Genomic DNA, 26,491 nt, shown 5'->3' on the forward strand with positions numbered 1-26,491 from the left:
TTTGTAGACCTCAAAGTCTGTTCTAAGTTTGTGGGTTATACTTTGTGGTGTGGACACATCATATAGCTAGTTACCCACCAGTAGTTGGTTGAAGCTTGTTCTGTAATGTGCAACTTCATCAGTTTACCTGGCCTGCAATAGGCAAACCTGATTTAGACTCAATAGGACTATCACCGGCTCTCACATAAACAATGTAGCTGGGGGTAACCATTAATACCTACTGGTGTGTGTGTGAGTGTGTGTGTGTGTGTGTATGTGTACACTGTTTAGGAAAGATCATGTATTTTCTCCTGTACGCTTTATGCAGGAAAAGGTATGATGTTGGGAATTTTGAACAGTCTGCATTGTGGTCAGTTAAAGTCACCTATTAGTTTTGGTGTTGTTAGAATAGAGATATGTTGCTGTGAATAAGGTAACTTTTTCTGTTTTATTTAAATGTATCTCTTTTGTATTTTGCATAGTGTTTGAGTTTTTTGTAACAAAGAGCCCCAAATGTGCACTTTTACAGTATGATGTGGAGTAATATGACATGTGTATATGATTGTGATCTTTTTTTTTTTTTTTTTACTGTATCAGTAAATGTTCTTTGCTTTCATGCGACGTACAGTGCCCTCCAAAAGTATTGGAACAGTGAGGCGAATTCCTTTATTTTTGCTGTAGACTGAAAACATTTGGGCTTGACATCAAATAATGAACGTGAGACCAGAGATCAACGTTTCAGCTTTTATTTCCAGGTATTTACATCAGGATCTGATGCACAACTAAGAAAATATCACATTTTGTTTGAATCCACCCATTTGTCATGTGATCAAAAGTATTGGAACAGATATACTTAAAACATATTTAAGTGAATAAGACTTAATATTTAGTTGCAAATCCTTTGCTTTCAATAACTGCAGCAAGTCTGTGACCCATTGACGTCACCAAACTTTTGCATTCTTCCTTTTTGATGCTTTCCCAGGCTTTCACTGCAGCCTCTTTCAGTTGTTGTTTGTTTTGTGGGGTTCCTCCCTTCAGTCTCCTCTTAAGCAGGTAAAATGCATGCTCTATAGGGTTTAAGTCTGGAGATTGACTTGGCCAGTCTAATACCTTCCATTTCTTGCCCCTGATGAACTCCTTTGTTGTTTTGGCAGTGTGTTTTGGGTCGTTATCTTGCTGCATGATGAAGGCTCTGCCAATCAGTTTGGTTGCATCTTTCCTTAAATTGGCAGACAAAATGTTTCTGTAGACTTCCGAGTTCATTTTGCTGCTGCCATCATGTGTTACATCCTCAATGAAGATTAATGAGCCCGTCCCAGAAGAAGCCATGCAAGCCCAAGCCATGACATTACCTCCACCGTGTTTCACAGATGAGCTTGTGTGTTTGGGATCATGAGCAGTTCCTTTCTTTCTCCAAACTTTAGCCTTTCCATCACTTTGGTAAAAGTTAATCTTTGTCTCATCAGTCCATAAAACTTTGTCCCAGAATTTTTGAGGTTCATCTCTGTACTTTTTGGCAAATTCCAGCCTGGCCTTCCTATTCTTCTTGCTAATGAGTGGTTTGCATCTTCTGGTGTAGCCCTTGTACTTTTGTTCATGAAGTCTTCTGCGAACAGTAGATAGTGATACCTTCACTCCTGCCATCTGGAGGTTGTTGCTGATCTCACTAACAGTTGTTTTAGGGTCTTTCTTTACAGCTCTCACAATGTTTCTGTCATCAACTGCTGATGTTTTCCTTGGTCTACCTGTTCGACGTCTGTTACTTAGTACACCAGTAGTTTTATTCTTCTTCAGGACATTCCAAATGGTTGTACTGGCTATGGCCAATGTTTCTGCAATGGCTCTGATTGATTTTCCATCTTCTCTAAGACTCACAATTGCTTGTTTTTCACCCAAAGACAGCGCTCTGGTTTTCATGTTGTTTTCATCTCTGAATACAGTCTGCATAGACAAAACCTATCTTACCCAATCTGAACCTGAGTGTAGACATTCAGTGGTATTTATTGATTGAATAATGTATGTAATAGGACACACCTGGGCAACAAAACACACCTGTCAGTCACATGTTCCAATACTTTTGCTCACGTGACAAATGGGTGGGTTCGAACAAAAAGGTGATATTTTCTAATTTGTGCATCAGATCCTGATGTAAATACCTGGAAATAAAAGCTGAAACGTTGATCTCTGGTTTCACATTCATCGTTTGATGTCAAGCCCAAATGTTTTCAGTCTACAGCAAAAATAAAGGAATTGGCCTCACTGTTCCAATACTTTTGGAGGGCACTGTATGTGAGTGAGAGAAAGAGTGCATGTCAGCGACCTCATACTGGTCTGTACCTGCCTCTGCTTTGAATGGCCACAGCCCCTGAGTACCACGAGAGCGACACAGGGAGAGAGATGAGGGGGAGTCTGACAGAGTCTGAAGGGGAAAGGCCGCAGGACATCCTGGAGGGGGACATGGGGATCAGTTGTTTGCGATGCGTTTCCATGATCAACATATCATGAAGTCAAAGTATCACCTAAGACTCCCCCTGATGGACAGCTTCAGATGCCATGTTGGCTGTGTGTTTTCAGTGGTGCCACATGCAGGAATGTTGTGGCTGGACGTTGGAATGATTTAGAATCCCTCTGGCCCACCCACAGTATGTCTTTGAATTTTTTTGCTCAGGGTTTTAAATTGGGGGTGCAGACTAGAGTAGACTGACATGTGAGAGAGAGAGAGAGAGAGAGAGAGAGAGAGAGAGAGAGAGAGAGAGAGAGAGAGAGAGAGAGAGAGAGAGAGAGAGAGAGAGAGAGAGAGAGAGAGAGAGAGAGAGAGAGAGAGAGAGAGAGAGAGAGAGAGAGAGAGAGAGAGAGAATGAAATGAAGCGAATGAGAGAGAGTGATAGAGACTTAATTAGTGTGTGTGCGTCTGTGATTTCACTGAGGATTTACTCATACAGGACACAGACATTGTAATTTACCTTTATAACACATGGATTGATTGATTTTCATTAGTAGTGTAGAGGTTTTCATACAATGTTTTGCCTGGGTGAGATTATCCGTTGTTTTTCAGTTTCTAACTTTTTTTTCTCTTCCTTGTGGATGGGATTATGTGTGATGCTTGTGTTACGTTCTTCTGCCACGTACAATTGGTCTGCAAATGTTTTGGACGACTCTCAAGGGCTAAACAGGGAAACGAATTGATGGAGTTTAACTCAGGCTTCCAGTTGCTCCGATCAGACCTCTGGGAGTAACAGTTGATCCTGCATTCATGGGAAAATATGTCTGTATAAGTGTACAAGATTGGGGCCTTCATATGCTTTGTTTGGAAATACCAGTCCTATGTGCCTTCATGGAACAAACCAATACATTGAAATGTGTAATTTTGATTAAAAAAAAGAAATTATAACCTACAGTATAGTATGTATGATGTGCTATTTTAACCTCTCTTTTCGTCTCAGAGGCTTTTTTATCAGGCTGAGAAATATATCGGACTGTCTATGCAACAATTTGTTGGACTGTAATTTCTGACTTGTGTACTGAAGCATCAATAAAGTCCCTATCGATATTGAACCGTGTGGCTCGTTATCATGCTGATAGCTTTCCTGAAGGAAACAAAATAATCAGTTTCCCTGTCTTCCATCCCGTCTTCCATCCCTGAATAAATATAGAACATTCCATTGGAATTATGGAATCTTGACGTATGCACTTTTCCTATAGGTTGAAAGTGAGGTGCTGATGTGAAGGAGGAATCTAGTAAAGACAGTGTACTTGGCGAAACTGTCATGGCAGTTATCAGTTCTGCATTTACATAAGGGGGTTATACACCAAATAATATAACAAAGAAAAATGCATCGGGGCAAAGCAAATCCAGATGTGTTCACATAACGGAAGAGCCAGAGACCGGGTCAGAGGGTGTGAGGGCCGTGGTGGCATGTTAATGTCGGGTTGCGAAGAAAAAAAGGGGGGGGGGGGTTGTCTCACGCTCATGTTGTGAAGCAAAGGGATAGTTTATAGGCTGTGTAATTACAGACTGGTGAGAGACGGCTCACAGTTGCATGCCCCCCACATGCTTCTACTAACCAAGATAAACTGTAAACAACAAATTAGGTATCGAGACTATGTTATCTAAAAAAAAATGACTAAATGACTAAAAATTATCTTCCCAATGAGCCATTTTGAAGTTGTGTGTAGCTTAATTAATATGAGTCATATTTTATATCTATGGTGCCTTTTATGTTGCAATTATTGCTTGGTTTTTGTTAAACCACAGGTATTCTATCTATGTAACATGGCGCGCCAACCCTTTATGTTGATGAATAGAAAGTGGCAGAGCAAAAAAAGGTTATCGGGTTTATTGTCTCTTGGCACTTGTATGTCTCAGATAAAGATATGTACTATTGGTGTCGGAGTATATAGGCCTGCTATTAGATATTCAATTTGGCACTAGCTGTTGTATTTATATACCTCCTTTTTCAACTTTTTTATATTTAAGATTCGTAGCCCATATGTTCATCGTATTCACTTTCCTGCAGCAGTAAATTCCTTGTTTGTGTGAATTTACATGGAGAATAAAGCCAATTTATGATTCTGATTCACCCACAGAAATTATATGGAAAACTTCAAATAAGTGTTATGGCAGGTATGTTGCCCTCTCTTTTGGTAAACATTCTCAGTCAGTTCCTATCAATTCTGCTTATCAAAGTGCCTCTAACTTTCAACTGAATTTAACTGTAACCATGCATTGCAACATTGCAGTACTTTTCAGTGCAAGATTGAGCTGTTTTAGCACCCTCCATTGGTAGTCTTCAGAACTACAAGGCCCATCTCCTCAAAGCCCACGCGAGGCTCTAATCAAAACATTAACATCTAAGCTAGCTAACTATTCTAGCTAGCTAAGTTAGCTGGCTAGCTTCGAATCAAAATACAATTGATACAGTAACGTATCTTTACTGGGCTTTAAATGGCAGTAAAATAATTAAACTGTCTTGTTTGTGTTTCCAGAAACAGTAAATTTGATAGCTGGTAAGCTAACATTAGCAGGACATCTGTTTCGCCTCTCGGGTCCTGCACAATCGGAGAGGTAGGGTTGATTATCGAACAGTTTTGCGTTGCTCATGCTGTGGTGCTTTATGAATTTGAGACACACAAATCAGTTTTTCATTAAGATATTATATATGAAGAGAGCTGCAAATGTATTTTATTGTAGTAACGTGCACATTGAAATATTCAATTGCAAGAAACAACGCTAGTAGGCCTGTTTCTGGACAACGGTGTAGAGTAGGGATAGGGATCCGTCAATGTATTACCACCGTGCTAGCTAGCTAGTTTATATTAGCAGTGAGCTAGTTAGCGTCCTACTTTTAATGCGAGGTTTCTGCATAGACCATTCGGCATGGTAGATACACAGTTTAATATAACTAATGCTAACGCCACCTTGAGTTAAGTGCATATGTTGCTAGCTATAAAAAAAAGTCTACCCGTGAAGTTAAAACGAAGGCAACGTTACTGATAACGTGCAGAAGTTACCCAGCTAGCTAGTCATGTAGAATGTATGAAGTTAGTGGTGCTGGCTGGCACAGAAAAGAGATGTTAATGGTATTAGTAATACTTTTTATACGCTCATGGAACTTTGAAGTAATAATATCTATATATTGGTGTTATTACAGCTTTACGTGGTTGTATGAACAAATTACACGAGTGATTTCAGGTTAATTCAGCTAATTCATCTTAAACTATCTTGACTTTTCCCAGGCAGTCATGTCAGGCATCAAGAGGAAAATAGAAGATAATGATCCTGATTATGAGGACATCTCATTGGTCCAGGAGAGCAAGCGAAACAAAGTCGTGGAACACAATGGTAAGATACAGCTGCTTGCAGAATTAGGATTAGTCCTGCATGTAAGACCTCTGGAGTGCAGAGTATGTATTGTAGCTAGCACTATTCTAGTGTAGTGTTCTGCATGTGGATAGTTTGGTAGATAAGGCTTAGATAGGCTGCCAGGAAAAAAGAGAAGGACCAAAGAATGTCTATGTAGGCTAGTTGCACCTGTACATTACACAAATGGCAAAAACAACTTGAAACTTGAACTTGAGTTACACAATGGCAAGTCTATCTAAACCATTTTCCAGCTCGTGAAGCAACAGTACAGAAGATTGAGGCTATCATCAAAGAACAATTCTCCTTGGAAATGAAGAATAAAGAGCATGAGATTGAAGTGATCGGACAGGTATTTCACCACGTTTGGATTGTCACTTCTTCACTATCGTTTGAAGGAGACACGGCAACATCACTACTCTTTTAAATGACTTTTCAAAATGAATCTTCTTAAGAGTTGGATTGAATGCATTGGATGAATGGTCTGTATCTCTTCTGACAGCGTCTGAATGAAGCCAGGAGGATGATGGACAAGCTTAGAGCCTGCATAGTGGCCAACTACTATGCCAACGCTGGCCTGCCAAAGCTCTCTGAGGTGAGGCTCTGCTGTGCACAGTATGTGTATCAGTAGAGAAAGACTTCAAAGTCTAACGTGTTGAAGTACATCAGAAATGGGGGGGGGGGGGGGGGGGGGGGCTGACATATCTGTAACATTTGGACAATGAGGGAAAACACTTCCTGTGATGGATGCTGCTCTCCCCCCAGTAGCGTTTTCCTCCTCTCCCCAGGACCTCAAACCTTGTCCATTTCCCTTCTCTTCCTGTGTCTTCTCCAGCAGGCCTCCAAGAGTGACCCCGCCGTGCTGAACCACCCAGCCATCAGGCGCTTCCTGGACCCCCCCTCGCGCTCTTCCTCGCCTCTCAACCACGGCTCGGACGCCACCTCCCAGGGGCCCTCGGAGTCCGAGTCGCTGTCCCAGCATGGAGAGGGCCCCGAGAGGGACGGAGACGGGTCCTGGAGGGGCGACGGGGATCGTCCGGAGGCCAGGCCTGGGCGCAACACCGGGAAAGTGAGTGCGGAAAGAGGGAAGAACTGGAAGGATGTTCCCTCTTTTGATTTACCGTGTGATGGGAACCAGTACTGGGATTGTCGAGTGAATGTTTGGTGTGTTTTCAGGACACGTTTGGCGTCCCTGCGTCAGGATCAGGAGAGCACAGGGTGACCTACCTCACCACAGGAGACGAGGCCTCCAGACTATACGTGAAGAAGACCATTGTAGTTGGGAATGTCTCCAAGTAAGTTTCTCTCCTGCCTTTTTATCTTGGCAACTTCCAGGCTACCAAACACTCACACATGAACCTGTCCATCGATGCCAAGAGAAACCAGGCCAAGTGTCAAGGGCACCACATGTTCTATTTAGGGCTGTGAAAAATAACGCGTTAACGCGTTATGATTAAATTACAGGATTAATTTGTTATTTTTGTTTAACACATTTAACGTAATATACCCCCAATTCCACCCAATCTGCAACTTCTGGATGAGAAGTTCATGTTCCAAAAAAACTAAGATGGAACATCCAAAAAAACAAAGTGATATGCACACTCTGCAGGTAGACGTTATCCCTCTGGATAAGAGCGTCTGCTAAATGACTGAATGCTAAATGACTGAATGTTATCGTTTCACCGAAGCAATACCAGCCTAAAGTAACCTATACCACCTCAACGCGAAGCATGCGTTGGTCGGCGAGGGGAGTTCAAGCAGAATGCGCCAAACCACCCTCACTGAACAGCGTAGGGCCCTCACTAAGTCTGCCTGTGACAAGGTGACTAGCACAGTAGCCAAATGTATTGCAGAAAGCTGTAGACCGATTGATATTGTTGAGGACGAGGGGTTCACCAAAGATTTGCAAGTGGCAACGGGTGACTCGAGCATCAAGGTACCGCAAAATCAAAGACGCACACTAATGACAACAATTTGGTAAATCGGTAATATGTAATTAATCATGATTCATTTGATAACATTTTTTAATCATTTCACAGCCCTAGTTCTATTTGTTCCCAGTGTACAAGGGGATTAAAACTGCTTTCTTGACTGCTTCTGAACTTATTTAACCCTGATTTCAATCCGTGAAATGTGTTTGTTTGTGTCCTAAACCAGTTATGATAGAAATGTCCATCACAACAGAGAACAAAGAGGGAGACATAAATGGAACATCTAGTAACTTTTCACACTCTGTACTCCAGTGTCAAACCAGTAGCGTATAGCTCTTGTTTTGCTCTCTCAGAACACAGGAGTGTTGGGTAAGATGTGGGGCTTGTACAAGCCTAGTCTTGATCCACAGGCTGACTTCCTTCATCACTGTTCTCAGACCCAGCATCGTAACTGACAACTACTGAACTCAGCCTGCCTATCTGTTCCACAAACACAACTCTTTCCCTCCCACCGTCTCTCTCCCAGGTACATCCCTCCTGACAAGCGAGAAGAGAATGACCAGTCCACCCATAAGTGGATGGTGTACGTCCGAGGGTCCAGGAGAGAGCCCAGCATCGACCACTTTGTCAAGAAAGTCTGGTTCTTTCTGCACCCCAGCTACAAGCCCAACGACCTGGTAGAAGTCTGGTATGTGTTAGACTTGTCTATGCTAATGAACTGAAGGGCAGGGCTTGTTTTTGAGTTAAAGGCTGAGTGTTGATTCCACCTACAGGCCTCAGGCAAAGGTAGAAGGTTCCAGAGACAGAGAACAACATGTTTTTGATCAGGCGTGTAGCATGCTCCTGTGCTGCACGAGGGTTGGCCTGAAGAGACCGAATAGTTGACGGGTCACGAGCAAGAGCAGCGCTCCCTCACACAAACACGCGTCACATGTTCCACAAACACTTGAGGCAAAAGAAGGCCTCATTAGTTGACTCAATTAGCCTGTTGCTGAATCGCCATCTGGTTGAATTGAAGAAGAAAAAACCTGAATGAAACCAGCAGTACGGGGCTGGACAAAGTGTCTGACACACACAGCTTAAACGGGCAACTGTCAGAGTCCTCACTGCTACTGTGCCCTCTGGAGGACTCACCATGACACAAGACCTCAAGTCTGAGACAGGCAGGAGACGTAGCAGCCCTTAGACACAACTCTGTAATTGGTGTTTTGCTTTTCTCTGAACTGGGCATTGAAAATGTCATCTATTGAGGCATGCGAGGGGGTTCTGCAAAGAATAGGCCTCATCTCACTGCTGTAATCTATATACCGTGTTTAAATATTTAGAGAGAGAACACAAGATTGTAGCTTTATGCTGGTTATTTGTCTTTTTATATCATGTCTGGTACTTTCACATTGTTCTGATTCCAGAGCTGGGCTTTTATTGTGCTGAGGTTCTTCCATCAGCTCCTCACTTTCCATCTTCCACCTGTTCCAGGCTCCAGGCCTTTCATCCATAGCTCGGGTGCCCAGATTGACCCGAGGCATATGACGTTAGTCTGAAGACAAACCTGCGTCACGACAGGTGTCAACAATCTGTGACTCATGTTGCTAGCTATCTGGCACACCCTGCCGTTCCATACAGTCAGGCTAATTCAAGCTCATATACCTTAAAGAGCTTCTCTCAGCTCAGGGCACTGACATGTTAAGACCAGCACACCTCTCACATACGTTCAGGAGAGGCAGAAGGAGCCAAATATAAAAAGTCAAATGGGTCCGTGTCATGAGGAACCTTGCATAACATAAGTGTTTCTTAGAAATAACGTTGTCTTGAAATGCTGAGAATAATTCGGCGCACCCGGCCACGGGTCTCAGCAAATCAGAGAGACTTTCTGAGGCTTCCAGGAAGGCTGTTTTAGCTGACGTGCAGATCCCTCGCCGGCCCAGATAAGCCCTTGCTGACGGGAGGACTCCCTCTGACTCCCTGATCCAGACACATCCAGACATGGAGCTCTTTGCTGATCTGACACATCTACCCAAGCCCCTCAGTGTGGAAATAGTCCTGAACACACAGTGAGACAGGCAGTCAGTTCACCTTGTGGGCCGCAGGGATCACCACCCCCCGGGTCTGAGAGAGAGAGATGACAGAGCAGCCTTCAAGCCAGTCATTTCCAAGATGTTTAGTTTAAGTTTGGTTCTAAGGGAGGAGAGGAATATGTTTTTTGTTTCCCTCATATGTCTGCTCAGTTGAGCCAGATAAGCACATCATTATCGTGTTGGCTTACTCTGTGGGTGTGGGTATCTGTGCCTGTGGGTGTGTGTTTGTCTGGATCTGCGCGTGTGACTAACTTCTGTGTGTGTGTGTGTGTGTTCTCAGTGAGTCTCAGTTCCACCTAACTCGTCGCGGTTGGGGGGAGTTTCCCGTCCGGATCCAGATTCACTTTAAAGATCCCCGCAACAAACGCATCGACATCATTCACCACCTGAAGGTCTGCCCAAACCCAGCTGGATTTATAGTACCTTTCACACCATCAGACACTAATCAGTGGGGTGTTTGGTTTCATCTTGTCTTTACTGTCCCATTTTTGTCTACAGTTGGACAGAACCTATACAGGCCTGCAGACCCTTGGGGCAGAAACGGTAAAGAAAAAAACACACACAGGCACACACACACACAGGCACACACACACACACACTCACACACACACACACACACTCACACACACCAGACCTTAAGTAGTGTGTCCGTTCCAGGTGGTGGATGTGGAGCTTCACAGGAACTCTCTAGGGGAGGACTATCTCCCTGTTCCCTCGTCATCCTCCAGGGCTCACCGGGCCCCCAGCCCCTCTTCCCCCTGCTCCCTGGCCCAGACCCCAGGCCCTGTGTCTGGACGCGCCGTCTCCCCAGAGCCCCTCTCACAGGACCCCCACCCTTCCACAGAGAAAGGTGGGGCCTCAGGAAATGCCTGTTAAAGCTCTCTACTACAAACACATGTGTCTGCAGTGAAACAATTAAAACAGCAGTCTCTCTCTCTCTCTCTCTCTCTCTCCCTCTCATCACATTATGGAATGGAACCGCAGAAGCATCGTTGTTTACTTGTAATTCATTTTCAAACCCATCATCATTTTATTAATACCCTCTTGCCTCAAATGGCACATTAGTTCATTTTATTCATCCCTCGCCTCTTTTTGTGATCCTCTCAACCGCGAGCTTCCACAAAATTATTTATGAAGCAGGGCGTTAAAGCTCTCCCTCTCTCCATCTCTCTCTCTCTCTCTTTCTCTGTTTCTCTCTCTCTGTTTCATTCCATGTCTCTTTCATGCTTCTCTCCCTCTCTCAAACTCTCTCTCTCACACAGACTCTCAAACTCTCTCTCTGTACATTTAATTATCTCTCCCTGAGCCCTGGAGTGAGTGTTAATGATCATCATCCTTCTTACCACTTCCTTCCCAGGTCTGGCCATCAAAGCAGAGGCACCAAGACCTGCAGGAGGGCACGCAGCGCCCCCCGCCCCCGGCGAACGCACCCCAACCAGGCCCAGAGGAACAGAAATGATCACCCTGGGTTCCCATGGCAACTCGGCCTTCCAGCCAATCACGGCGAGCTGTAAGATCGTTCCCCAGGGACAGGCGCCCAGCCCGGCCGAGTCCCCTGGGAAATCATTCCAACCAATCACCATGAGCTGCAAGATTGTGTCAGGTAACTATCTCCAACTGGAGCGTACAGTTGTTGGACTGGAGGGAGAGGGAGAGAGGGGCTGGACTGTTTAGGAGTGTTGTTTGGTTAGTTTGTCACTTTGCTCTGTGTCCAGATTCCAACACTCTCTCGTCAGTGGGTGAGTCAGAGTTTGTAACTTCTTCAAATGAAATTAAATGGAAACAATCTCACAGTCAATCTGTTTGAAAATGTCAGATCTGAGATATGTGCCAAACCACAGACTCCAGGGAGACTACAAGGGAGATTTTTTAGACATGCTTTAGAAAATAGATTTAAAACTGAAGGTTTTCTCTCAATAATTCCTTTGTTGAACGTATACAAAAAACTGGATTTAGATTCTCATTTAACTCCTGCTTTCTCTCTGTAACAATTGGTTGTCAAAAAAACAAAATTCTGAATGGGATAACATCTGTTTTCCATAAAAATAGCTGTGTTTTTCCCCTTCCTCAATGCTAGCCGTAAGCAGGAACAAATAAACAGCAGAATCGTCTGTGTGTTCGTCCTGTCAGGTTCTCCCATCTCCACCCCCAGCCACTCTCCCCTGCCCCGCCTCCCCACCTCCTCCACCCCTCTCCACGCCAAGCAGGGCTCCTCCATGCTCAACAACCCCTACATCATCGTCGACAAACCCGGTCAGGTCATTGGCATGGCAACCACTTCTGCTTCCTCCACAGGTACGTGTTCTGCCTCATCATGATGTCTCCCACACTACCAAGACTGCTTTAGATATCTCTCCTTTCACCAGACTAAGCTTCCAGAAGACTTACATTTGGTCATTTAGAAGACGCTCTTATCCAGAGCGACTTGCAGTAAGTACAGGGACATTCCCCCCGAGGCAAGTAGGGTGAAGTGCCTTGCCCAAGGACACAACATCATTTGGCATGTGGGGGAATCGATCCGGCAACCTTCTGATTACTAGCCCGACTCCCTCACCGCTCAGCCATCTGATCTCCAGACTTAACCTTGAGAGATCATCTTTTGTAGCTTGAAGGAACTATGACTAAGGCACAAACCCACTAGTTTCCCGTAGACATTCGGCCCATCCGGCCCTGAACCAGATCACAGATGGAGGGGAGAGAGGAGCCTCTCTCGTCCTAAGAGCTGTTCCCAACGGAGCTGTGTGCCTCCCACATAGAATACCATGTTGCTGTGTTCAAGCTCCCCTTGGCTGGATGTGTGCATGATCAACGGCTCTCCTGCCACCCACACACAACCTTGAGACTCAGGCTGAATGATCACCCCACTCCTCTCCACTCCTCTCCCCTCCTCCCCTCTCCCCTCCCCTCCTCCCCTCTCCTCTCCCCTCCTCCCCACTTCTCTCCCCTCCTCCCCACTTCTCTCCCCTCCTCTCCTCTCCCCTCCTCCCCACTCCTCTCCCCTCCTCCCCTCTCCTCTCCCCTCCTCTCCTCTCCTGGTAGTCGTTTTTCTTCCCCCTCTCTCACCCTCAATCCCTCCCTCTCTCCATCTTTCTCTCTCCCTCTATCTCTCCCCATCCCTCTCTCTATCTCTCCCCATCCCTCTCTCCCGCCCCAGCTTTGAATTTCACAAAATATTCCGTCTGTTTTCTTGACTTGGGTTTGCTCTTGACCCTCTCTCTGTCCGTCGTGCCCTCTCTTAACCCTGACCCTCTCTGTGTCTGTATCACTTTTCTCTGCCTCCGTTTCTCTCGCTCGCTCGTGTGCTGCCGAGGCAGGTTTGAGAGAGGTTTCCATGGCGACTAGGCTGCTGTGTTCCATTCGAGTGAGAGATTAGAAGAGGGTTGGGGTGGTTCGAGAGGTATACACTGGCCCGCTCGGCGGTGTATGTTTGTGTGTGCTCTTCCTGTTTGCATGGCGCTGGAACACCCAACACTCTGTTCACAGTGTTTCACTGGGGATTCCAACACCACCTCCAACCATGTGCTCCATGTTGCAGTCACAAGCAGAGCTCCGTGACATTCAAACGCCTTGATTTTTATCAATAGAGCTTCTCTTCAATTTCCTTGGGGATTAATTAAGCTAAATGCTAATTGAAAAGAAGTGACTGGAGCTCACGGCTCCCCCTAGTGGAGCACCTCTCTGTTTGTCTGGCAGCTCTGGTTTTGGTTCCCGTCAGGAGCACTCTACTCTTATGCCCTCTCAGCCTCCTGCATGCGCCAGCCCCCACCTGCTCAGGCTGGATCAATACATGTTATTCATTTAGCAGAGGCTTTTATCCACCAGAGTGACGTGCAAACAGGACCCAGTGTAAGAACAGCACTCGGGGAAGAACCTGATGTGCGTGCTTCTAACAGCATGTCAGTAGTTTGTGTGTGTGTGTGTGTGAGTGTGTGTGTGTGTGTGTGTGTGTGTGAGTGAGTGTGTGTGTGTGAGTGAGTGTGTGTGTGTGTGTGTGAGTGTGTGTGTGTGTGTGCTGCCTGGGAGCCGTAGGTTCACACTTGGTTCATGCACATGTTACTGATAGCAGCACCCAGTCAAGGTCGTTGTCAGTAAGTAAAGGAGACAGACTTCATAGCAGCACAGTGCTTGAGAGGATTTGACCTCAGCACAGCCACAGAGGTCTGCTGTCAGCAGAAGGGCAGCTTCTATTCCAAGTTTGAAGTGTAGGAAGTGATTTATTCCTGGGGTTGGCAAGGGAAAGACTAACTGTGTGTGTGTGTGTGTGTGTGTTTTTCCTACAGGAAGCCCCTCAGCCAAGCTGCCAGGATCCCATGGAACTCGCTCGCCCGCTCCTAAACTACACACTAGCAGCTTCCTGCCCTCTGGGGTCAAGGTGAGGGCGCTGTGTGTGTGTGTGTGTTTGGACTCTGGAACAACATCTAAAGTTACGCTTAGAACTACAATACACTCCTAGGAGGGATACGGCAGGATGAGGAGAAATCCCCCAGACCAGATGTACAGTACTGTGCACAAGTCTGAGGCACAAGTAAAAAAAAAAATATATATTTATGTGTGTGTGTCTCACAACATAACCATTTTTATACTGCTGCACAAATACAGAAGACAAAACAATTAATATTCATATTTGAGACGGTATTCATGTCGTGTCGCTAACCCAGATGTAGTTATAGGGCTTTTGGAGTGGAGATGTGAAAGTCCTCACAGATGTCTATCCGTTGCTATCTCTCTTTGTTTCCTCTGCGATGCTCTTGCCTTGCGACGCAGTGTCCTGTGTGTGTGTGTGTGTGTGTGTGTGTGTGTGGACTTCCTCTCACCGTCGGGGGTGTATTAATAGTCTGTCTTCAGCACATGTGAGGCAGCGCCTCGGCAAGCTATTTTAAATGGGACAGCACTTCCAGATGGGGAGGGATGTGTGTATCTGTGGATCTCCCCTCCACAAAGAATAAAGCCCACTTCAGTGGAGAACAGTTCCTCCACTTTTTACTGCCGAGCTGTTATGTGTTCTCCTGTCCCCCATCCCACTGCCCAGGGCCCAGCCAGCCTGGTCTGCTCCACCTCACTGTCCCCCATCCCACTGCCCAGGGCCCAGCCAGCCTGGTCTGCTCCACCTCACTGTCCCCCATCCCACTGCCCAGGGCCCAGCCAGCCTGGTCTGCTCCACCTCACTGTCCCCCATTCCACTGCCCAGGGCCCAGCCAGCCTGGTCTGCCCCACCTCCTCTGCTCCACCTCACTGTCCCCTGATGGGGAACACAAACCCCTGCTGCATGGAGAGGAAACCAAACGATGATGATATTAGACACTCCTGAGGAGAAGGGATGAGGCAGCAGCCTGTCTGTCTGTCTGACTGTCTGACTGTCTGACTGCCGTGGACAGGATGTAGGCGAGGGAAAACAGCTAGCACCAGCTAGCAGGCTAGACTCGGCCTGTTTGCTTGGTCATGATGATGAGTATTGGGATCATGACTGTGTGTTCCCTCCCCCACCTCTGGTCCGCCTGCAGGTCATTATCAAGCAGGAGCCGGGGGAGGTTCCCACGCAGCAGCAGCAGCAAATGGTTTCCATGGTAACGGCCCAGCAGCAGCAGCCCGCCGCCACGGCAACGCAGCAGTTTGTCGCATTGAAAGGAGGTCACGTGATCTCCATGTCGCCCCAGAAACAGGCGGGAGGGGCGTCGGGAGCAGGGGCCACGTCCAGCAAGGTCTGGGGCGTTTACACACACACACACACACACACACACACACACACACACACACACACAGTCCCCTACGGTACACATATCAGAAAAATACACAAGCCACCTTGCCTATATGAAACGGTAGTGTAAGGTGGGTCTTCTGTGATCTGGTCTCCAGGTGCTGGGTGTCCCTGTGGGCTCGGCCCTCCAGTCTGCTGTCAAACAAGTGGCCATCAGCAGCGGACAGATCCTGGTCGCCAAAGGCAACCCCTCCGTCTCCAAGGTGATGGCCGGCAAGCAGGTGGTCGCCCAAGGCGTGGCCAAGGCCATCGTCAGCGGAGTGGCCAGCAGCCTCGTGGGGCAGCAGGTGGTTGCCAAGGCAACGGGATCCGCGGGAGGAAGTGGAAAGAGTGGAGGTCAGATATGCAGACTAGAGAAACACCCATGATGTCAAAAGACACTTGTCACGCCCAGAACCACCTGGGCCAGACTAACCTGTGTCCCTGCCTGTCCTCAGTGATGGCTACCCTCCAGCTGCCTGCCAACAACCTGGCCAACCTGGCCAACCTGCCCCCGGGCACCAAGCTGTACCTGACCACCAACAGCAAGAACCCCTCAGGGAAGGGCAAGCTGCTGCTCATCCCCCAGGGAGCCATCCTGAGGGCCTCCAGCTCAGCAGGTAACACACACACACACACACACACACACACACACTGAACACACACTGAACACACACACACTGAACACACTGAACACACACTGAACACACTGAACACACTGAACACACACTGAACACACTGAACACACTGAACACACACTGAACACACTGAACACACACTAAACACACACACACTAAACACACACTGAACACACACACACAAACACACACACACACTAAACACTCACGTCAACGATTTTCTTTAGATTTAAAAATTCCCTCTCTTTGTCCCCCTTAAGTCCTCTTTAAATCCCCTTTGGTGAATAACAGTTGTTTCGGTTTCGAAATACAGAGTTTAAGTTCTTTGTTGATGGCCCAGAGGATTTTATTTCTGTTGACACCTCTAAACGCTGTGTCTTTGTGTGTGTCTGTGTGTGTCCTGCAGGTCAGCAGTCTCAAGGCAGCTCCTCCACAGGTTCCACTGGCTCCCACACCTCCTCCTCCTCCAGCAGTCTGCCCTCCAACCTCTCCTACACTTCCTACATTCTCAAACAGACCCCACAGGTACACACACACACACACACAAGTCTTTCGATGTTCTCCCAGACGCCCTTGTGGAGAGTAAAGGAAAGCCCGTCTTCAAAGCCTGTCAGAGGCTTTCAACACTTCCACATGATCACTGTAATACTCCTGACAGTTTAGCTCATTCTCAAACCTGTCTTTAGACACAATCCTCTTGAAATATGACGGGATTTAGATCCACAGGCTTGCTGCACCCCAACACACACACACACATACATATTGAAATGTTAAAAGACGAGGTATTCATCCTTAATGAACCCTGTGCGTCTTTTGTATTCTGGTGGAGTAGTTGAGTGCTGTGCAACTGTAATGAGATTCTCTCATTACTGGACCATTGATCCTGTAGTCAGCATTAGAACAATGCTGTGTGGGCATTTCCCCTGCCACTCCTAATGAAGTCAGGACTCACCCAGGCCCGCACCGTGTCCCTCTGAGCCCACATGAACACCTCGTGTTGGAGCGCTGTCCACTGGCCCCGCCCACGGACGCTGCTTGTCTTTGGGCATGTTTGTCTCCCTCTCTCCTCCGATGTGTGTGGTGAAGAGAGAGACACACTCTAGGGCACAGTCACAATCAGTCAACTCTTTCCACTGGTCGGTAACAAATTAACTCTGTCTGTTCCTGTGTGTGTGTGTCTGTCAGACTGGGGTATTGACCTGGCTGTTCCCGTGTGTGTGTGTGTGTGTGTCAGACTAGGGTATTGACCTGGCTGTGCTCTCTCTGGTCCTCCCCAGGGCACCTTCCTGGTTGGCCAGCCGGCCTCGCAGGGCTCAGGAAAGCAGAGCACATCCAGCTCTGCGGGTCACACTGTGTCGTCCCCGGCAACCGGCACCCAGCAGGCTATCCGGGTCACGGCAGGACAGAAGGCGGCCATCTTGGCTCAGGTGAGTGCTTTGCCCGAGACGTGAAGGTTAATGTCACCACATGAATGTCTGCTCATACAGGATAACAGTGCTTTCTGGCTCAGGTTATGGACCTACTTTGCCATCAATTGTCTCCAGCAATGTAGTTTTGCAAAGCAGTGGTTTTTTCGGTTTTCTTTATTTTTGGGGATTACCAAAATGGTCTTTAGTCACAGCCCTGGTTTTCACATCAGTGTTTGTGTGTGTGTGTTTGCAAAAGTTCTTTATGGGTGTGTGTTGTTCCATATGATGAGATCAGAGTTAATGGCTGTGCCTTTGGCAGGGGTCCGGCCTGTCATTTGGACTCATTTACTCAACACTGCCAAAAGGCTCTCTCTCTTTCTCTCTCTCTTCCTTTGCCAGTTAGTTTTCTCAGTGCTGTACTCACTGCTCACCAGCTCGCCTCTTCAGCACAGCATCCCAAACTCCTCACTTCCACTAACTAGGGGAACGTGACGGTTTGGTTTGAAGACAACCCTGTGTCTGTCTGAGGTGCGAGAGGGAGAGAGGGAGAGGGAGGGGGAGGGGGAGGGTACAGTCTGAGAGCGTCTGAGGGGAGGGCTTGCCAAGGGACCAGCTGGTTGAGCTGCCCTGTGTGCAGGGCTGGACTCAGCAGGATGCTTTGTTCTGCCTTGGCTTACGTAACCCCCCCCCCCCCCCCCCCCCCTTTGTCTATCCAGACGTCGTTCGGCCTGTCTCCCCGTTCTCTCTCCCCTCCTGAATCTTCTTTTCACTGCCCGTCTCTCTCCCTCCTCTCTCTCACCCTGTACTCTGTGTCTCTCTCCCTCCTCTCACCCTGTACTCTGTGTCTCTCTCCCTCCTCTCACCCTGTACTCTGTGTCTCTCTCCCTCCTCTCTCTCACCCTGTACTCTGTGTCTCTCTCCCTCCTTTCACCCTGTACTCTGTGTCTCTCTCCCTCCTCTCTCTCACCCTGTACTCTGTGTCTCTCTCCCTCCTTCCTCTCACCTTGTACTCTGTGTCTCTCTCCCTCCTCTCACCCTGTACTCTGTGTCTCTCTCCCTCCTCTCTCTCACCCTGTACTCTGTGTCTCTCTCCCTTCTCTCTCTCACCCTGTACTCTGTGTCTCTCTCCCTCCTCTCACCCTGTACTCTGTGTGTCTCTCTCCCTCCTCTCTCTCCCCCTGTACTCTGTGTCTCTCTCCCTCCTCTCTCTCTTCATGTGAGCTGTGATTGTTGCACATCAGGCTGCTGCTGTGTTCACATACAAGGTTGGAGCAGCGCTAGTGGAAGCTCTCTGGTGGATCCACTAAAAGGATTTCAAATGTTCAATGTTGTTGTTGTCTTCTAAGTAGAGGGTGTTCGAGGACAGCTGTGTGTCATGTAGGTCATTCTGGCTCTTCTGGCCACACAGACTGAGGCTGATGGATCTGGTGTGAAAGGGTCAGCAGGGCCTCTGTTGAACCTGTCACTCCACTGGGTCCATCCTGAGCATCGACAGCAGCTGCTAGTGCTGCTCGTCAGCCAGCTAAGTTGAAGGGAAATGTTATGTTTCAGAAAGCCCCGGTCGACACTGTGACACATTAGCTCAGAGGTGAAGGAAGTCTTCGACGCTGCGTCAGTGTGTTCAACATGTTGATGTTGTGTTGATTGACAGGTCGTGGGCGGGTCCCAGGCATCCCAGGTGAAGCTGTCGGATGGCTCGGTGAAGACGGTTACCTCGGCAACGGCGGCTCACCTCTCCAAGCCGGGCACGACCACGCTGAGGATGACGGGCGGCGTGATCACAGCCACCAGCTCCACCCCAGCTGCCTCTGCTGCCGTGGCAACCGCCACTCAACAGGTAGGACTCTCTCTGCGTCTGGCTATTGGTTGAAGTCGTCCCTGTGCGCTCTTGCGTGATTGGCTGACGGACGTTTGGTTTTTGTCTGCTCTAGGCTACTGATGGTGTCAAGCCCGTATCCCAGCAACACCCTGTTCTCGTGGCAGCCAATCAGGCGGCAGTGATCAACGCCGCCAAGAACGCCGCTGCCGCCAGCTCCATGGCGAAGAGCGTCGCGGCAACCGTCTCCCTGGTGAAGGGCTCCAGCGGCGCCGGGGCGGTAACCATGACGAAGAGCGCCTCGGCAGCATCCGGCGCTGTCGTCACGGTCGCCAAGAGCGTCGCCAGCATGCCCGTCATCAGCCTGTCCAAAGGGGCGGGGTCAGTGGTGGGTGTGTCCAAGAGCTCCAGCACGTCATTGGTCACCGCGGCATCGCTGGTCAGTGGGATGGCGGCAGCGGGAGGGAAGACTGGTACAACTCTCTCAGGTAGGAAGTGATGTCACAGACAGATGTCTGTTTCCTGTTTGGTCGGTCTATCGATTTGACTCGTCCTCATTCAGGTGTGTTCTCCAGCGGTCTAAGCTGCAGTCTAGTCCTGACGTGTCTCACCAGTGCGTGTGTTGTGGCCCTGTGCGTCTAGGGATGTTGAAGATCCACCCTGCAGGACCCAGCACCCAGCCTACGGTGCTCACCATCCCAGCCAACCAGCTCAAGCAGCTGGGCGTGGGCTCCGGCCCCGGAGCCGCCCAGACCATCCTCATGCCTGTCAGCAAAGGTAACACACCCAGCCGTGGTGGAGCACGTCCACACCATGCACTCTGCCTGCCCAGGCACCCCCACACAGTCATGTGATCTATCAGGGAACTAGGTTATCTGGATCCGGCGGAGAGATGAGAATCCTGGCAGAGTATGGATGAGCTTTAGGGGAGGGAGAGGGGAGAGATTAAAATGGATATTGCAGAGATGGACAGGGAATAGGGAGAGACAGAGGGAGAGAGGGGGGTAGGTAGAGAGAGACAGAGAGAGAGACAGAGGGTTGGGGAGAAGGGAGATTGACGGAGAGGATGAGAGATTGGAAGAGGCAGGAGGAGGCCGTGAGAGTGAGCTGTGGGATGGGGGATGTTCCCCAGACGGTGCAGTGATGGAGTCCAGGATGGTGAGAGGTGAGGCCCAGAGGACTGCAGACGAGCTGGAACAGAGCAATATGAAGCTGCTCTCTTTCTCTCTCTCTCTCACACACACACACACACACACACACGCTCTCAGGTTTCAGACGTGCTCCCACATCAGCCTCCCCACCCAAACACAGACAGAGACACCGCACCTGGGTTTAGAACCAAGCTGTCTAACGCTGACTAAAGTGCTGGATGTTGGTTGGCAGCACACCTGGGTACCCAGCAGCTGTCTGGCTAAGCAGCTGAGCCCTGCTGTCTCCAGGAACAACGCATCATCCTGCTTCTCAGGACCTTTATTTTGAAAAGCCATTCAGTTTGTCTTTAGGGACAGGGGAAGGAAAGGATGGCATGTCAATAAAGGGGATTAAAAGCCGTGAAATATTTGTCTTCTTAACTCATAAACGTCCACCATCCATGATGTTGTTTCGTGTGTTTGTGTTCCACTGTGTGCAGTTGTCCAGTCCAGCTCTGTGTCTAAAGGCCCAGGCTCCGGTCCCCTCCCCCCCTCCACCACCACCCCAGGAGCAGCAGGCGTCTCCCCAGGCAGTGCTGCTCCTGCCCAGGCCTCCCCCCTCTCCCTCTCCCTGCCTCTGGCCCAAGGTGAGAAGAGACACCCTGGCCTCCACCCCCTCCTCCTCTCCTCTCCTCTGTCGCCCAGCACTCTTCCCCATCTCATCCCTCCATCCCTGACCCACCTGCTTGTCCTCATAACACCCTCACTTTGCTCCATGACTCTGGATCTGTTTGACCCCCCCCTCCCCCCCTCTCCGTGTCCACAGTGAAGACTGAGCCAGGCGGCAGCACTCCGGTCAGCGCGGTCCCGTCTCCCACCGTCCCGGCCCCCGGCCCCCCCTCCTCTTCCACCCCCGCTCCTGCCCCCGCCACCACCGCCATCGTCAAGATGGAGCAGGGGGCCGACACCACCACGCACGAGATCAAGTAAGGGAACCACGTTTCCTACTGGGTTCACTTCCCCCACACTTTTATCCAAAGCAACACACGGGGGATTTGAACCTGCAACCTCTTGACCTGCAGTCACATGCTCCACTCAATACACATCCCTGGTAATCTAGTGATACTAATAGTGCTGTGTGTGTGTGTATGTGTGTTTGTCTCTCCTTAGCACGGAGCACATAGAGAACATGATGCAGCTGCTCACCGCCGTCATGAAGAAACTACCTCTCATCTTAGAGAAGAGTGAGTCTCCCTCCCTCCGTCCCTCTCATTATGTCCTCCAGTGTGGGTTGACGCTCATCAGCCTTCCCCAATACATATCTAAACCCAAAGGATGAGTACAAACAGAAGGGATTAGCCCACAGTATCTTGAAAAGGAGTCATAGTCGTCTAAATGCTGTGATTAGTCATCCAGAAGGGGAATGATTTGAACAAGAAGCCCCCCTGACTGAATGGTAGTAATGTGGGGTGTCGTGCTGGTCTGGTGGGTGGTGTAACGTGTGTGTAACGTGTGTAACGTGTGTGTGTAACCTGTGTGTAACATGTGTGTAACATGTGTGTTCTGGTGTGTCCAGCTGAAGACTCCCCTGCCTTCTGCGCCTCCTCTGTTGAGCAGTACTACTCCTGGAACATCGGGAAGAGGCGGGCCTCCGAGGTACAGCAGCGTGATGTCATGCTCTGCTTGGCTGTAATGTTATGGAGACGTTGTCAGGGTTCATGCTCTGCTTGGCTGTAATGTTATGGAGACGTTGTCAGGGTTCATGCTCTGCTTGGCTGTAATGTTATGGAGACGTTGTCAGGGTTCATGCTCTGCTTGGCTGTAATGTTATGGAGACGTTGTCAGGGTTCATGCTCTGCTGGGCTGTAATGTTATGGAGACGTTGTCAGGGTTCATGCTCTGCTGGGCTGTAATGTTACGGAGACGTTGTCAGGGTTCATGCTCTGCTTGGCTGTAATGTTACGGAGACGTTGTCAGGGTTCATGCTCTGCTTGGCTGTAATGTTATGGAGACGTTGTCAGGGTTCATGCTCTGCTGGGCTGTAATGTTATGGAGACGTTGTCAGGGTTCATGCTCTGCTGGGCTGTAATGTTATGGAGACGTTGTCAGGGTTCATTCTCTGCTGGGCTGTAATGTTATGGAGACGTTGTCAGGGTTCTCACGAGTCCTGAAAATCCTTGAAAGTTTGTGAATGTAAGGGGGAAACAACCAAGGCCATGGGACGTTTCTGAAAATAGACTTAAATAGACATGGGCCTTTGAAAGTGCTTTATATATATTTCACAAGAAATAGAAACTATGCCATGCTGGGTCCTTGAATTTGAGAGAATTGTACTCTGAAAAGTCCTTGAATTTGATGTTTTAGAAAGTGTGGGAACCTGTGTTGTTTTTAAATTAGAAACACGATGTAGACTGTAGATTAGAAACCTGATCATGCTGCTGTGTGTGTGTGTGTGTCCTAGCTTCAGAGGGCAGTGGCGGTGAAGCGTGTTGTCCAGGACGTGCTGGACCGCGCTCCTCGCCTGCAGGCCCTCACCCCCCCCAAGACCAGAGAGGTGGTGCAGTGGTGCCGGCAGAGGGGCTACACCCCCCCCGACCCTGAGCCCCTGCGCAAGAACGACGAAGAGTCCATAGAGGACATCCTCACCCAGATAGACAACGAGTCTGGTGAGTGTGCCTGTGGCTGGGAGTGTGTGTGTGTGTGTGAGTGTGTGAGTGTGTGAGTGTGTGAGTGTGTGTGTGTGTGTGTGTGAGTGTGTGAGTGTGTGAGTGTGTGAGTGTGTGAGTGTGTGTGTGTGTGTGTGTGTGTGTGTGTGTGTGTGTGTGTGTGTGTGTGTGAGTGTGTGAGTGTGTGTGAGTGTGTGAGTGTGTGAGTGTGTGAGTGTGTGAGTGTGTGAGTGTGTGAGTGTGTGAGTGTGTGAGTGTGTGTGTGTGTGTGAGTGTGTGTGTGTGTGTGTGTGTGTGTGGTCCGTTGTTCTTTTCTTTCTTCCCCTTCTTTCTCACAGCCCCAATCCTCCATCTCAATAGACGACAGAGATTCACAACATTCCTTCTCTCCCTCCTGGTTTGTGTCTGGTGTGAAGTCCACAGCATGTAGCCTGCCAGTGAACCAGCCTGTCCACTGGACTGTGAGCGTGCCAGTGTGCTGCCTGCTGGGTGCTTGGGCCTAATGAAGCGTCCCCATGGTTAATGAGAGGACAGTAAGGAGGCTAGTGGGTCTCTCACAGGCCTGAGCAGCAACAACACTGCTCTGTGGTGCCCCCTCCCATCCCCCTCCCTCTATACGTCCCTCTGCCTTCATCTCTTTCCCCTGCGCGTCTGAGGACCTGGTTATTCAGGGTCACGCCGGCCTTTACGAGGCACGGTCGATGCAATGGAAGCCAAGTACACAGAAGACCTAATGGTCCTGTGGTTACCACAGCTACTGCCTGGTAGATGGCTGGTGATGAATGTCTGATGTAGCTGGTCTGGAGGTAGTCTGAGGATTTGAACTCGGTACCATCTAAGTGACTCTTTTGTCACAGGCAGTGAAATGGCCCACAGTCATTTATGACTGTGTGTGTGTGTGTGCAGAGTGCCCGTCCACGCTGGGCAGCTGTGAGGAGGTGGTGCAGAAGCTGGAGCAGATGCAGATCCTGCTGAAGACGGAGCCCGAGGACGGCCACAACGAGCTGGTGGACATCACCAGCTTCACCCCGCCCACCCGGAGGCCCAAGGTCAAGGAGGAGGAGCAGGAAGCCGACCCGGAGCCCAAGTACTTCCTGCCCCCCTGCCCCTCCACCCAGTTCATCAGTGAGACGGCACAGCAGGTCTGGACAACGTGGGAAGCCCCACTGCGGTTCCTCATTACTTTTCTAGTCTTTTTTTTTTTTTTTGCCTGATGTCATTTGTTTAATTTGACGATCCGTCCTCTGCTTTGGTGAGCAAATTGCTCTCTGTATAATCCCCCCCTCTCCTACAAATTGGTGATGATTTGATCCAGGTTATTAGATTTTCGTTGGAAACGCCTCAATCTTTTCCCCCGGCGTCTGCTGGACGTTTTCTTTGTAGCTAACAGGCTGGAGTTGATTGGCCTTGGAATGGATGGAAGGCAGGAGTCTGTGTCCTGAGATACACACGAGGAGGGAAATTCATTCACCGCTTCAGGGCCTTCTTCTCCTGACACAGCTCTCCTTTCTTATCTCCTATCTTCTCCTCCTCCTCCTCTCGCTCTCCCTCCCTCCCTCCTTGCCTGTCTCCCTCCTTCCTTTGTTCCTCCTCTCAGATCGGAGTGGCCTTTCAGCCGGTGGAGGTGGAGAAGAGTGTGTTTGCTCCAGTGATTGAGGCCATGATTCTGAAGGTGAGGAAGTCCCTAGAGAAGCCAGGAGGATGAGATGACAGTTATTGTGGAGAGAGTCTGCTCCTGGTTGTGGCTGCCTCCACCTGCCTGCTTGTGGTTTGACTCTGGGTTTGTGCTGTTCGGTAGGCCACGGAGCAGTTTGCTAGTGACATCCTGAGAGAATCTCTAGCTGGGGCCTTTGTCAGATCTGGACAGAACAGGTGAGACACCCACAAATCCACATACAATTCTGGTAATTAAAATTAAAAAAAAAAAAAAAAGTCCTGAAAAACTGATATTTTTCCCTATCTTCCAAATACATATCAACTCTCTGTCTCTTTCCCCATCTTCTTCCTCCTCGCTCCCCCTTCCCAGGGTGCCTAGGGAGATCACAGCCATGAATGTCCACCAGGCGCTGAGCAGCATCCCGTCATGTGACTTCCTGACCAACACTCACATGGGCTACCTGACCCTGGACGGTGGTCACGGCAACTGAGCCCCCCTCCCGTCTGCCTGAAACTCCATCTTATGATTGGGACACCACCATGAAGGAGGAACTGAGGGGGGCCACGGAACTCTTAACTACCCCATCATCGTCATCGTTCTAACTGGGCCTTCTCCTCTCGCGAGTTCATCTTGACAGTCTTGAGCTGTTTCCGCTGACTGTTTCCGCTGACTGTTTTCGCTGACTGTTTCCGCTGACTGTTTCCGCTGAATGTTTTCACTGACTGTTTCCGCTGACTGTTTCCACTGACTGTTTCCGCTGACTGTTTTCACTGACTGTTTTTCCTCCCAGAAGTGCCCTGCGTGGTCCTGTAACGCCAGTGAAGGTTGAAGAGGGGGGACCTGTGTCGTTTAAGCCCAGATATCCTCTCTCTCTCACCTGGTTAACAAGGTCAATGTGGGGAAGGGTTTCCTGACTGCTACAAGGGAGCTGGAGGTGGTTTCCAGAAATCTGCCATTCCAGACTGTCCACTCCCCCCACCACCAGACGAGTCTTAATCCTGTTGATTTAGTCTTCAGTACAGGACACTATCCCTCTTATGCAGTCAATGCAGATACGTTGAAATAGATTCAATTTTTGAACTGGAAATGGCTTTCACTGTGTTTTTTATTTCTACACATGATTTGCTCTTGAATCTGAATTGGCCACTTCTAGATGGAGTTGAACTAGGCAGTAGAAATTAAAGATTTTAATGGCTGGAGGGCGTGCGCACGTTAGAATGAATTAGTGATGTCTTCAAGATCAAACAGAGGATGACCTTAGCCTCCAAATCAATGCAGTGCTGCATGAGGTGAAAACAGCCCTGACCTGCAGTCCTGTGTGTTGATAGTGGCAGCACTGACCTGCAGGCCTATGTGTTGATAGTGACAGCACTGACCTGCAGTCCTGTGTGTTGATAGTGGCAGCACTGACCTCCAGGCCTATGTGTTGATAGTGACAGCACTGACCTGCAGTCCTGTGTGTTGATAGTGGCAGCACAGACCTGCAGTCCTGTGTGTTGATAGTGACAGCACTGACCTGCAGTCCTGTGTGTTGATAGTGACAGCACTGACCTGCAGTCCTCTCTGTTGATAGTGGCAGCACAGACCTGCAGTCCT

The 26,491-nt window shown here is 49.0% G+C and overlaps 1 protein-coding gene across 2 annotated transcripts; it reads left to right on the forward strand.

Annotated features, from left to right (window-relative positions):
• The first annotated feature begins 4,785 nt into the window (after positions 1–4,785).
• yeats2 (YEATS domain containing 2) lies at positions 4,786–25,737 on the forward strand. 2 transcript variants are annotated; one of them, XM_047027477.1, is made up of 30 exons: positions 4,786–5,044; positions 5,716–5,821; positions 6,094–6,191; positions 6,342–6,434; positions 6,675–6,908; positions 7,016–7,134; positions 8,297–8,458; positions 10,126–10,237; positions 10,344–10,388; positions 10,503–10,695; positions 11,203–11,448; positions 11,976–12,140; positions 14,126–14,217; positions 15,347–15,544; positions 15,699–15,936; positions 16,038–16,199; positions 16,624–16,742; positions 17,495–17,644; positions 19,278–19,463; positions 19,558–19,930; positions 20,085–20,219; positions 21,073–21,219; positions 21,399–21,558; positions 21,743–21,816; positions 22,149–22,228; positions 23,034–23,238; positions 24,145–24,380; positions 24,836–24,910; positions 25,037–25,110; positions 25,265–25,737. In XM_047027477.1, exons 2-30 carry the CDS (start codon positions 5,722–5,724, stop codon positions 25,383–25,385), a joined length of 4,392 nt encoding a protein of 1,463 aa, XP_046883433.1. In that variant the 5' UTR covers positions 4,786–5,044; positions 5,716–5,721; the 3' UTR covers positions 25,386–25,737. The 2 variants fall into 2 exon arrangements, with proteins under 2 accessions (XP_046883433.1, XP_046883434.1); XM_047027478.1 differs by having other exon boundaries at positions 6,678–6,908.
• The last annotated feature ends 754 nt before the right edge of the window (positions 25,738–26,491 follow it).

This window comes from Hypomesus transpacificus, chromosome 10 (assembly GCF_021917145.1).
Source record: "Hypomesus transpacificus isolate Combined female chromosome 10, fHypTra1, whole genome shotgun sequence".
NCBI classification, from domain to species: domain Eukaryota; kingdom Metazoa; phylum Chordata; class Actinopteri; order Osmeriformes; family Osmeridae; genus Hypomesus; species Hypomesus transpacificus.

What these genes read in the sequence shown, in the direction of transcription:
- yeats2 (XM_047027477.1), top strand. Translation starts at nt 5,722, where the DNA reads ATGTCAGGCATCAAGAGGAAAATAGAAGATAATGATCCTGATTATGAG. An exon ending in CAAAGTCGTGGAACACAATG is followed by an intron (nt 5,822 to 6,093) that starts GTAAGATACAGC and finishes ACCATTTTCCAG; the next exon opens with CTCGTGAAGCAACAGTACAG. An exon ending in CCTCATGCCTGTCAGCAAAG is followed by an intron (nt 20,220 to 21,072) that starts GTAACACACCCA and finishes CACTGTGTGCAG; the next exon opens with TTGTCCAGTCCAGCTCTGTG.